A 13,209-nucleotide genomic window follows, 5' to 3' on the forward strand; every position below is an offset into this window, starting at 1 on the left:
AGGCAGGAGGAAGAAGTGTGTGCAGTGCAGCTCCTGCAGCAGTCTCATCCTCTGAGCCTGCTGCCATCCTGGGAGCTCAGGAGAATCTCCTCTGGGGGTGAAGCACCAGAGACTGCCTGTGTTTGCCTTGGCTCCCTCTGCCTCCCTGGAGCAGGTTAGCTGAATGGGAACAGCAATAAGAGCACCATCAATATCCATTTGTAAAACTGCCTAAAAAAGGACTGAACAGACTGAGGACAGAATAAAGCCAGTTGTTTATTACCTACTCCTCTGGCTGGCACAAACCCTAAAAGTTAACAAGGCATTGTTAAGTACAAATGACTTCTAAATTCACTTACTGCAAAGCTGCCTTTTCAGTTATAAAATATATCAGCTGGTTCTTGAATCGCTGAAAAACAAGAAAACCAACCAAGCTGACAAAATTGTGTCCAGATGAAATGGAGCTCTGCTTGTTGTTTAGAGGTGTCAGATAAAATTTGAGTCTAGCCTTGTGAAGTAGAGTCATCTGTGGTGGTGTTTTCTGAGCCCTTGGTACAACTTTCCTCTGTGGGCATTTTCTTTAATTCATGCAGTGCTGCCACATAAACTGTCAACAAGAAAACCATAGACTCAAACTTGTTTCTTGCCACAATACAAAACTTATCCATTTTTCATTTGGAATTTTGATTTGCAGCTAAGTCCTGAATTGCCAAAATTATCAATAGAGTTGAAAACCTAAGCCAGAACTTGATTTTTTAAAAAATCAGAAATTTATTCTAACCCAGAAATTTATTTTAATTTTCTTGTGTGTCTACCTGCAAGTACATTTTTAAAGGATTGTAGCTTAAGATATAGATGAGGAATTATATTACATTCCAGCTTCCCTGGAAGCTCTTGCAGTGTTTTTTGTCTGCTTGACAGGCATGGGGGCTGCTGCTGTGAGCTGAAGGATGCAAACATTGCTGAGGCACACCAAGGCCCCCAACACCTTTGCAGAAGAATGTAAAAAATCCATCAAAATCCAAAACTTACTGTGGAATGGAGAAAACATGATCAAACCCAATATCTATTTAATATTTCATCCTTTTTCCTGGCATTTTTCCTTTTGCATTCTAATCATACCCAGGCAAGAACCAATCTGCTGGTAATACTGCTTTATAAGGCCCTTGGGTGGTGGGCCTGAATTGTACATGGGAACGAGAGCTGGGCCAGGGAACCAGTGGGACTGCAAAAACAGGAGACAGTAACATCTTTTATGTGTGCAGATCAAAATCAAAACACTGAACATGGTGATATGCAAAGGGTCAGTGTGCTGGCCACAAGCCCCAGTAAAGTCAGGAAGCCTCAGTGTGTGTCTCTGGTAGTTTTTTCTGGTTTCAAAATAGAGTTGGCTGGAAAGAATGGTAAAAAAGGCTGCACAGATGGACTTGGAAGTAGAGTTGTATGAGCTCTTCTATTAATCACCTTTTTATTTCTTCCCTTCCAGGTGCAAGTGGGAAGTACACCTCAGGACCAAAGAATTGTGGGATACATTTCCTGCACTCACTTGCAAGCTATTGCAGGTACTGCCCTAAGATTCATATCTTTGTTTGTCACTATTTGCAGGCCTGGGGTGGAAATTTTGTGCACAAGAGCAATAGAATTGCCCCTCCTGTGTTTCTGACTGTCAAGTGCAAGTGTGTGCTGCAAAGAAGGGTAGACAAGTATCACCAACCCTTTACATCTTCAGTCTCAGAGTAATTATTATGGGGCACAAACAGAAACTATCCCTTGGGAACTTTTCTGTGCTCCCTCTTAACCAAATACTGGTATTTTAGACATACATTACTATCATTGTTACTCAACAGCATTTAACAACCCATACTGTAGCAGCACATAAACAAAAATTTCTTTGTACATAACTGAGGGATAATCAGAAGTTACATGGGGCAGTAATTCTAGCTGCTGATTTCTGGTGGAAAAAGCCAAAATTCTCTGCCTTTTGACCTACAAATTTCATCCATGAATGACTAGCAAGTTAATATACTCACTGGAAAATTCTCCTGGTCATATGTTTAAAAGCAGTTCTGAACTTAGAGTAGGTGTAGTTATAAAAACCAAATCTAGAGACCTTTACTGTGAGTATGATCAGCATTTTACTTAGCCAGAGGGTTGGATACCCTTCCTTCATTAAACATGGCTGTGATTGTTGTGCTGCTGGGAGCAGGACAGCCCTGTCACAGGGGCTGCTGCCAGCCCATGTGCTGGGACCAGGCCAGCCAGGGCTGCACGTGGCTGCGGGGCTGTGCTGCTCCATCCTGCCTCAGCCACACACGGACCTGGCAGCACAACTGCTGCTCCCTCAAGTCCATTAGAGACACTGCATGGTTCTAAAAAAGATTAATGAATTTTTCAGCTACTTTTTAACAATGTAACAGCCTTCTCTGCTTTTCTATTTTAAACTTACGGTAATGTACTGTGAGATTGCTGAGATTTATTGCTGTTCCAGTTTAGTTTCGTTTTTTGGTTTTGTTTCTAGTTTTCAGTCCTGTTCCTTTCTACTACCTAGTCCTGTATTCTCAGTTAGTCCTTGATAACCCCATTGTGAAATCCCTAAAATATTAAAGAGGAAGAGGGGGGAGGGAAGAATAAAGGGGGAGTAATGTTCAATTTTCAAAGTCAACCTAAAGTTTGTTCAAGGGTAAAACAGAACCTTTTATTTTCCTGCTTTGTATTTTTAGGCTTATCTGGTTTGAACTACATTCAGCTAGAGCAGACAATGATTTAAGAGTCTGTCCCTAGATATATCGTATTTGTTTATGTAATGAAATGGAAAACTAAAGTTCGTAAGTTCGGCAGAGCTGTGCTTTCTGATTTGCATCACTTGATTCATAACATTCATGCATTAAACAAATTATCCAAAACCCCAGTTTAACGATGTAAAGATGTGTATCTATAAAAACAAGCAGCGTTTAAAAGGTCAGCCATTTAAATCATCTTGTCACACATGGCTGAGTGCAACCTGGTTTCCCTTCTAGGATACGTAAACTTACACTTGACAGTTCTGAAACTTACATAAGTACAAAGTGAAATGATCCAACTGCTTATGATCAGGGACCAGCTGCTAATGCTTTTCTCAAGGTATGTGCTGGCTCAACTCTGTTCTGAGCAATTACTATTTGTTCAGACCTGACCCTCAACTTTTTCAAGAAACCTTAGAATTAGATGTAGTTTTTCCATTCAGGTCTCTGCCTGGTACTGGTTGCTGCTGTGAAGAAGCTCTTTATTTCCATTGTGGAAATAGTTGCATTTCAGTGACAAAATGAAGGGATCCTTTAATGAGATTTGATGTAATTATTTTGCAGGGCTGTTAATTTTACATGGTTCTTTTATGTCTGTTGATTAGTCAGTGATTAATGTTCTGGCCAGGTTTTGCTGCCTTGAATCCACCCACATCCCGAGTGCCGTTGAGTCACGGCTCTCAGACACCCCACCAGCCATCAGTACAGAGCTGGCCTCGAGCTACTCCAGCCCCAGCTGAGCTGATGCAGCCTGCTGGATGCTGTCTCATAACCTGCTCACATCCCTGTTCTGCATTTAGTGTGAAAGTAGCCATTGGCAGCCCAGCTACTGGGAACCCACACTTCTCCAGCCCCAGTTTCAGGCTCCCGAGCCTGCACAGAGCTGAGGCAGAACTGAGAAAGCTCTCTCAGTGTTGGAAGCTGTGGTGGTGCTGTCAGGAGCAGCTCCAGCGCTGAGCATCCTTAGGCAGTGATTCCACAGATGTTCCTGAAGTAGCAGAGCTCTGTGTCCCCAGCAGGGCAGCCTGTCCTTGCCCTCCTCTCAGCTGTGCCACCCCAGCTGTTGTAGTCTGTGCTTTACTTGGCTGGGGACCTGACCCAGCTGAGAAGGAACCCAGCAGAATAAAAGGCGACTTTGTTCCTTTCGGTTTTAGGTGGTTTGTTCTTACTTGTGTTTATTCTATTTCCTCAGTCTACCCCGGATTAAGTGTTACAAGTGCAGGGGTCTGCACACAGTCAGGTGTGACACAGCCTGTCTTGCAGTGAACTGAAGCCTTTGGTTTGTGACTTGGAAACAATTTTTCCCTGTGATTAGGCTTCACATCCTACACTCTGCAAGTTTTTTTGCTCTTCTTCCCCAGGTTCCCTGCCAATATATCCCATTCTGCTCTGCCTCCACTAGATTTTTTAATTTCCTGTGACTAGGCCTGTATGTGCTTTGTCCCTCAACCACAGTGCTCCTTCCAATGTCTTTCAGACTAGGATAGAATAGTCAGTGTATAATTCTTGCCTGAGTTCTGACTGAAGCCAGGGTTTCACTCAAGTGTTTTCTAAGTGAATGGAAAGGGCAAGTATGATTATTCTACAATGAACAAAGGTGAAGTATGTATTTATGCTGGCTGAAGTTTCCCATATTACCCTTTCATCCTTCTACAGAATTTGAAGCTGAAAGGAGCTTTCAGAGAATTCAGAAATGCTGACTGCAGGAACCCGTCACGACACAATTATGTGCATTTTTCCAGGCCAGTTACCGAAGAAAAGAGTGCAGAGCAATTAGCACAAATCTGTATTCTTTGGCTAATCCCTGGTGGCAGTCAGATTCTGTCTGAATGTTTAAGAAGTTGAACCTTTGCTGGGAGTTACTACCTAGTTCTCTTCTCCTAGTATTTACTGAACTGTTTCCCTGGGTGTGCTGGATGCAACTTTGGCTTCTCTTCTACTTGGGTGCCTGATGAGTTCACTTATCTTCATCTCCAAAGTTACTGATCATTAGGAGCTGCTGAGACTGGAATCTGAGTAGTAACTTTTGCATGTGGATACGTGCAGTACCTGCTGAGAGCTGCAATGAGCTGGATAATATTAATCTTAGAAAACAATTACATTCAAGTCTTTCATTAGAGAGATCCCATCTCGTGTCCTGGAAATGGAGCTGGCTATATGCCCCTGCTCCCAGTAGTGCCCTGAAGAACAATTCCTTCTATGACCTCTAGTGGGGATAGTCAGGGAAGCTGGGCTGTCACAAGTGCACATTTGGCTGAAGACAGATGGAAGTCATGCTCCCAGAGCTCCAAGGTTTACCTGTCAAGCCCTGAGGTTAAAAGCTGTACAGGGCTCTTACAAAGGCTCAGCATCCTCAGAGAGAGGTGTGTGTCACGGTGCAGTTAATGCTTTCCTAGTGACAGCAATACATCTTATCAGACACAACATCATTTTGCCTGTGTGTCTCTTGTTATTCTCAAGATTTTTCTGTTGGAGAATTTTACCTTTTTGTGTTTCAGTTAAGTGAGTTTGCTGTATTTTTCATGCTGATCTGGGACAGGTTGCTGCCTGAGTTTTATGCCCATGTGGTAATGGGCCTGTTATTTTATTTCTCATTTAGTGAAGCCATGCCAGATGGATAATTCACAGAAAAATGAGTGAAACATCCTTGGCCATTCAGGAATGTAAAAGCGCATCTTAGAAAATGAAGCAATTTATGTAATTGGGACTTTGTGGGGAATGAGATTTTACTGCATTCTTGTCAACAAGAACCATGCCTAAAAGTTCCTTATGAGGAAACAATGGCAGGTCAGAAAAAGTGCAGCCTAAGGAGAGGAGACAGCAGAGGAAGATTCAGATGCTGCAAAAGGAGAACAGTCCATGAATTTGAATGAGCTTCAGCAGGAAAGAGAAAGCTGAGGCAGCTTCAGGAGGAGAAAACTCTTGTCCAAGTGTGAATACCTAATGGTAGGGTGCAAGGAAGGTGGAGGCAGCCTCTCCTCACTGGGGTCCAGTAATGGGACAAGAGGCACTGGGCACAAACAGAAACGCCATTTAGACACAGGAAAATGGTTTTTATTGCAAGGATGATGAAGCTCCAGAACAGGCTACCCAGAGGTTATGGAGTCTCCAACTACAGAGATTTTCAAGACCTGGCTGGATATGGTCAGTCCTGAGTGACCTTCTGTGGGTGATCCCTGCTTGGGCAGAAGGGTTGGACTGGATGAGGTCCCTTTCACACGCTGACACATTCCATGAATCTGTGATTTCTGCCCTATCTTTAGCTAAGCAGGAAGGATCTGTTAGTCACGCACACCTTTTGTAGTGAGTGTCACCTGCTCCAGGCTCCATTTATTCCAAGTGACCTATTTCCTGTGCTTTTGTTTGGCTCCCTCTTCACTGTGGGGCTTTCTTGTGCTGTCATTGCAGGGGCTTTCCCAAGCTGTGTGAGTAGGGTCCAATGGGAACCTGAGGAACAAGCAACTAGAAACTGTGGGTTAGGGAATAGGTCTGGGAAACACATCTGCTTTTATATTACAGCCCAGCTGGTAAAAGTTTGTTAGGAGTAACACAAACAGAAGAAAAAAATCAAGTTTTTTGCTGTTGGAATTACTAGCCTAAAGAGATGAGTCAGTGCCAGAACCTACTTAAAAACCCTCTTTCCCTAGTCATGCTCTTTTCAATATATCTTTTAATTGTTTAGCATCGTATCAAATAATCCTTGGTTGAACATTTCTGATTCTGTTTGTATTTTACTGTTAGTTTAACACCTTCCTGCTCACCCCTGCCCTGAGATGATGTTGAAATTCCAACCTTTCACAGGGCAGCAGTGGTAGGAAGGTGAAGCCCTAGTGGCTGGAGCCCATGTGTGCTAATGCAGTGACAGTGCTAATGTTACAGAGCTCACTTTTTAAGAGTCTCTAAAGAGTCCTGGTGACAGCTGCAGTTGAGATGAGTGATTAATAAACTGTGAGGGTGCAGAATTAAATATTCAGCATCTCCACAGTGGCCTCTGAAAGAAGCTCTGGACATGCATAACTAAAGTGGTTTTACAAAGTAGTAAATTATGTCAAAGTAAAATTCTACTCAGACTAAGTAATTCTGGGCTTGCTGCTCTTCCTTCTGATTCTGGCATTTGAAAACAAGTATTTGATTTTGAAGAAAAGTAATGTTGTTCTTGATATATCTTTAAAAGTCTGAAACAAGCAAAATTATAGCTGTTAACTCTAGGGATAGTGAAAACAAAACAAAAGGAAAGACAATATGGTAAAGAATTGTTTCTAGAATGTATCTTTCTGCTCCTTTGACCACATCAAAATGATTTGCTGTAATCATTCTAAGTGAGAGACAGTAATAATTTTTTGTTAGACTTCATGTCACCTGATGTGCTTGAAGTTAAGTGTGGTTAGTTTCTGTAATTAAAGAGCTGTTTTGTGTGTCAGATGGTTCCATTTGGCAACCAACCAATCTCAACCCTTTCATGTAGAACAGGGCACATCCTGGTGTAACTCCCCAGAACTGGTGAAAAGAATCCTGTTCTTTATTTCTGGATTTCCACCTACCTAAACCTGTTTCCAACATGTACCTTAAAAAATATAAAAAAATGCTTCCAGTTTAGGCATTCTCCTCTTGACCATAAAGAGAACCCCTCCTCAGATGGCCTACTACAGTATAAGGAAGCTCAATGTACCACTGATGTATATTTACAATTTACACTTGAAAGCTAAACTTCTCCTTTAAAAAAATTAGAAAGCAAAGCAAGATCAAGTGATTTACCCTAGAACATACTGTCTAGTTCTGTCTGAAGTAGGATTTTAACTCTGAATTCCTGATTACAAACTTAGTGCATCAGATTCTCCTATGACAAGAAACATCATTGTTTTGGGTGTTGTCTGCAGCACAGGGAACTTGGCCTCTCATTTCTTCAGACGTGCCTGGCTCCAGAAGGAGACACTTCAAATCATCAAAAAGTGTGAGTTCTAATGGAGCTCCTAAGAGGCTCAGGCCTATGAGTGCCCTGCTGGCCACACCATTTCTTATCTTGCAGCCTTTTTCTCAGGATGTCTGCCAATAGCTCAGCAACTCATATGTGGCTGAGTAACATTCTAACAGGAGGTCTTACTCCTTGTTTTGTTGTTTGTTTGCTACAGGAGACACAACTGTTCGATGTGAGCAACTGGATATGCTTCAAGATTGGCTGTCTGAATTCAGAAAATCTACCTCCTCCTCCAGTACAGCCAATCCAGAGGAGCTGGTGGCTTTTGATGTACTCTGTGGAGATCTCAACTTTGATAACTGCTCCTCTGGTAAGACAAGGTTTGCCTTTTCCTGGTGTCTTCCAGTCCTGAAAAGAAATAGAAATGTCCTTGATCCCTGTGGGTTATAGCAGTATGTGACTATATACTAAATTATGACTGCCTTTTGCTAGGAAAAACTGAATTGCTGCAGACACCTCTAAAATAGGTATGAGCTTTGAGTGTGAGCTACTCCCCTGGCTCATGCCATGAGGTCTGTGGAATTATTAAGCATGATGGGTTTTAAGGCACAAAGAGCAATAATTTGTGACTTGTGGTGGCAATAATGAGGACAGATCCAGTGGTTTAGCTTTACTTGAATTAGGTAGACATTTACTGTTCAACAGTTTTAGTTACTAATTGTGGGGTTTCACCCCCGGATTGGGATGACCCCGAAAGATGGAAAAGTCCCTCCTCCAACCCGTGCCTTCGAGAGATATGTATGGGATTTTTGTGGAGAAAAAGTAGTAAATTCATGCAGTTAAAAATAATTTGGTAGCACATGTACGCAGACATAGAAGACTAATGCTGCAGAGAGGATTCAACTTTGCTGAGTCAGTCTTGGAAAAAAATTAACTGATGCTATGTACTTTTGAGGTTTTTTTTATTTTAAGAAATTTGTTTTTTTCTTTTAATTGGATGCTGAGGGTACTAGAAAAAGAAATTCACAAAACCATAATTAATGGGTGGTGAGCTCACAGAGAGGGAAGCTTTTCCCAAACATGAATATTATACTGTGTAACAGTTAAACTGCCAGTGTGGAGTGCAGAGTGCAGTTCTGTATCCTCTGTGCCTCCCTGCTCTGTCCAGCTCAGGCACCCGGCAGAGCTCCCTGCTGGGCTGGAGCTGGCACATGGAGCAGAGGCTGGGGCTGAGGGGCCAGCCCTGGAATGCTGCCACAGAGAGCATGGGGCAGGCACAGGGAAGGGGCTCAGCACAGGGACACTGCCCAGGGCACCTCAGGCTGCAGCACCCAAAGGGATCCAGCAGTTCCGAGCAGGGTTTGTGGATGAACAGGTGAATTGGGCAACAGCACCCACTGGATTCTGGAGTTTTTATAAGAATCAGGTAACTGAGATAGAGAGCAACAACTGTACCAGAAGGAATTTTAACAAAAAGCATTGTCTGAGCTAAAAGCCCCCAAACTGATATCTTTAATCTTATTACTTGTATCAGACAAATGAAATGGAGGATTTTAGCAAAGTTTGGTAGAAAAGACCAGGAGTCCAAACCCCAGCCCTTCTCCCACTCGTTTCTAGCTCGTGTACAAACAGGAAATCCATCACAACTTAGGCTCCAAAGTGAGCTCGGAATGGTCGCTGGTAGGGGAGCAGACAGTGGCAGAGGCTACACAATGCTGCAGTCAGACAAACACGTCTTAGGGTGAAGAATAATGCAGCAGAGGCAGTGAGCTTTTGAGGGAATACAGGAAGGAAATGGCCAATACCAGCTCTCCATCTGCCCAAGCTGCCCCACAGGCCCAGGAGCTGCAGCAGAGCTGGGCAGGCAGGCAGAGGCCGGGGGACAGACAGACAGACAGACACAGCTGCTGGCATCTGCCCATTTCACTTGCAGCACTGCTGGCTGGATGGAATGGCCTGGAGGCAAAGGTGTCCATCAAGGAAATAAACAAGCTGCTGCAAACGAAATGGGAGACTGCCCAGCCAGATGACAAATGGACAGTGAATGGGCTCTGCAGCAGGGGAGAGAGAGATGGGAGTGAAGCTGCGAGGCAGAACATATGGTCAGGACTCTCCACCTGAGAAGTGTTGGCACTCTACCCAAGATCTTTCCCGAGAAGCACAGAGCATAATTAATGCAATTCTGAGCTGTCTTTTTAATGACAAAGCAAAAATAACAATTTGCTTTTGCAAATAATAGCTGTAAACATTGCAACTACTGCTACAGAGGATTGAAAAATGGATTATAAAAATTAATTTTATCTTTGCTATCTCTGATGCTTATTTACATCACCCTCCCCTTTAAAATGCACCCAGCCTAGAAACTGGAATTAAGCTGGCTATTTTTTTTTATTTTATTTTCAGATTGCTTTCTTTCCATATGTACTAAGTAAGATTAATGCAACGTTTTAAAGTTCTCTCCTCCCTTTTTACATTACTCATTGTTTTAGGGACATTTGCTAGCATTATAGGTTAATTGAGTAGCTTAAGTTTTTAAAGCAATAATTAGCTTCCTGTAATTCTCTTTGTGATTTTCTGTATCCTTCCCCACTCCACAGACTGATACAACAGCTAATTAATGTTTCAGTGAATACCAAGCTTCTATTCTTAGTTATATTGACAGTACAGTTTTCAAAGATCTTCAGGTCCATGAGTGACCTTATGCTTATGACAAATTTTCTGCAACTCAGTTTTCTCCTCCAGTTTTACAGAACATTATGGCAACATTTGTACAGGAAATTCACACTCAGTGGGAATGTTACCAGAAAGTTCCTTACTGTTATCAGAAAGTTCCTTATGTTGCTTTCAACTGACTGGTGTAAAAGTTTATTATATTTTAAAACTTTTTAGAATAAGAAAAAAAGCCTTCCAATCAGATGGGCAAAGTTTTGTGTCATCAGCCGTGACTTGTCCTGGTCAGTCCCACTGTTGTAAATTAATATTTTTTAATCCATCTTGGTTTTGAGGGAGATTCTGTAGACATGATACAAGAAGGGGAAACCTAAAGAAATGAAAAATGGCAAAGATTTCGTCTTCTACTTTTCCATAAACATTAAACAAACCAATTGGCTGCTCAGACAGAAAGAGCAATTCTCTGTGTTGCCCACGTGGCAGCACTTAGGGAGGGTTAGTCTTCCAATCATCTGCTACAAGTCCAGGATTCCCTGAAAAATTAGTTTTTCAATCTCCTTGCAGCTCTGAGGATGTTGTCAAGACTGAGAGCTAGCTGGGAAGATGTAATGAGACTGATGAGCTGTCAGTCAGCTGAACTAAAGACCGTGAACAGCAAAATGGCAAACAAGCCAACAGCTGTGAGCACAGGACTGCTTCACTCCACCTTTTTGTTCAGCGAGAGATCAGCAGCTCCTTCCTTGGCAAGACGAGCATTTTACAGGAGGAGATTTGATGTGATCCTTGGTGTGTGAGCTGGGCTCCGTCTAAGAGACACAGCTCACAGTTCAGAGTTTTGTTTTGGACTTTATTTCCCATTTTCACACGTGCTCTTGGCATAGACAGTGACAAATACACAACAGCAGCAGCAGCAGCTCCAAACTCAGGTGAATATTCTCCCAAGAGAAAGCCTTCAAGTATTGCTAAGATGTTTTAGCCTTGTAAAGGCTGTAAGTGCTGTGAGGAAGTTTTCAGGAGCTGTTTGCAGTTTTGTTGCCATTTAACAGTGGAATTGTAGCCATTGGCACTTTCAGGTCCCAGTTTCTTTCCCAGCTATGGTGATTGTGTTGATTAGCAGCACACACAGAACTGGAACCTGCTGGTTTGCTCAGGGTCTGAAATGCTGGTGTGTGCAGTTTTGTGGGATTTCTTACCAAGAGCTTGATGTGCTTTCAATGCAAGGAGCACAGTAGCAACAAGGAATAATTTAACATAAAGTTTGATAGTCATGCTGATTATGTTTAGAATGGCTTTAATGCTGTAGATAACATCCCAAGCAAATTATCAATTGCCTGTCCTTTCTCTGATCTGTTATAGCTTGGATAACATTCAGTCAGAGAATTCTTCTGAAGCGAAGAAAGCATAAGGCTTTATCTTCAAACTTACTGAGATGTGTAAATAAGCCCACAAACAGGCATTTCCTTTGCCATTGGGAAGCTAGCCCAGCTCTCCTCTGGGTGCTCTGTCTCAACAAGAGTTTTGTACTGTGTAAGCAAACAATGGCAGTGGCAAGGGGGGAAATACACTGAAAAACTTTCACTTCAGCTCAGAGCAAAAAACTACCAAAAATATCTTCCACTGAAAAGACTTTGTAAGAAAGCACAGGAAAGCACTGTTAATAGCAAGCATTTGCTGGAATTTCTGACAGAGGCAAGATCCTGCTGTGCAGTAAAGCTGTGGCTGGAGTGACTCAAATCAAACCTTTGTATTTAGGATTCTCCTACTGAGGAAAAACGAGGGCTTGGTGTTGCTCTTGTGGCAGAACACAGAGCTGTGCGCAGGTTCACAACCGGGAGCTGACGTGCCTTTTCCTGGGCTTGTTCTTTCCCTGCAGAGGACAAGCTGGAGCAACAGCACTCTCTGTTTACACACTACAAAGACCCGTGTCGAGTCGGTCCTGGGGAGGATAAGCCTTGGGCAATCGGTAAGAGTTCTCCAGCTCTCAGTGTGGGAACGCCTCCCTTCTGCCACCCACAGCCTGCCCCAAGCAGCAGCTGCTTCAGCTGACCAGCAGTAAGAGTCTGGTGGAGGACAGATGTTTATGAAGGGTATTTCTATACCATAAATTGTATGTAACTTAACAATATCTCGTGGAATGATAATTAAGCACCAAACAGAGATCTTGAACTGCATTCCACATTCTAGAAGTCATGCATCAAGCTACCTGAATGCCTTCCCCATATATTCTACCTTTAAAATAATCTCTAGATTACTTGGGGGGGAAGGTAGCCAATTCATTGTTTCTGTACTTTGTGCATGCAGTGAAAGCCTGCAGCTTCTGCTCAGAGTGTTTCATTTGGTGCTCAATAAATCCTGTCAGTGAGGATGTAACAAAGCAAATCCACTCCACGAATTTGTAAGGTTTGTATTACAGAAGATTTCCTGGAACTCTGAGATATTAATACCTGGTGAGACTCAGTTGAACTCGCTGAAGTTTTAGAACAGGAATTAATACTTCCCCCAGAGGAGCTTTAATAACTGTGAAGATACTAAAGTTAAGTAGAACTTTTTAATAATGAGGCTTTACTCTGTGGTAGGAGAAAAACAAATTAGAGTCATGGGGCTGAGAAAGTGGAAGTGTGGAGACATTTGCAAGGTGTCAAGTAGTAGGGAGGTCTGGAGAGAGAAGTGAACACTCTGCTCAGAGCAGTCCCCTCTCTCCCACACACCTGTGCCTCTGCAATCTTCCCAAGAGGCACATCCCAGGAGCTATGCTGGGACACTCACATCTCCCTTTCTGTTCACAGGTACCCTGTTGGATCCTGAAGGATTATATGATGAAGAAGTGTGCACCCCAGATAACCTACAGAAGTATGCAATTCCTAA

The 13,209-nt window shown here is 42.8% G+C and overlaps 1 protein-coding gene across 2 annotated transcripts in view; it reads left to right on the top strand.

Annotated features, from left to right (window-relative positions):
- The window catches only part of SMPD3 (sphingomyelin phosphodiesterase 3), a 100,876-nt gene that overhangs the window by 77,663 nt on the left and 10,004 nt on the right, over positions 1 to 13,209 (top strand). For both annotated transcript variants that reach the window (XM_038147935.1, XM_038147936.1), the window contains exons 3-6: positions 1,466 to 1,541; positions 7,889 to 8,044; positions 12,218 to 12,307; positions 13,131 to 13,194. In XM_038147935.1, coding sequence (XP_038003863.1) covers positions 1,466 to 1,541; positions 7,889 to 8,044; positions 12,218 to 12,307; positions 13,131 to 13,194 — 386 coding nt within the window. The remainder of the gene's footprint in view (positions 1 to 1,465; positions 1,542 to 7,888; positions 8,045 to 12,217; positions 12,308 to 13,130; positions 13,195 to 13,209) is intronic.

Source organism: Motacilla alba, chromosome 11 (assembly GCF_015832195.1).
Source record: "Motacilla alba alba isolate MOTALB_02 chromosome 11, Motacilla_alba_V1.0_pri, whole genome shotgun sequence".
Lineage (NCBI taxonomy): Eukaryota > Metazoa > Chordata > Aves > Passeriformes > Motacillidae > Motacilla > Motacilla alba.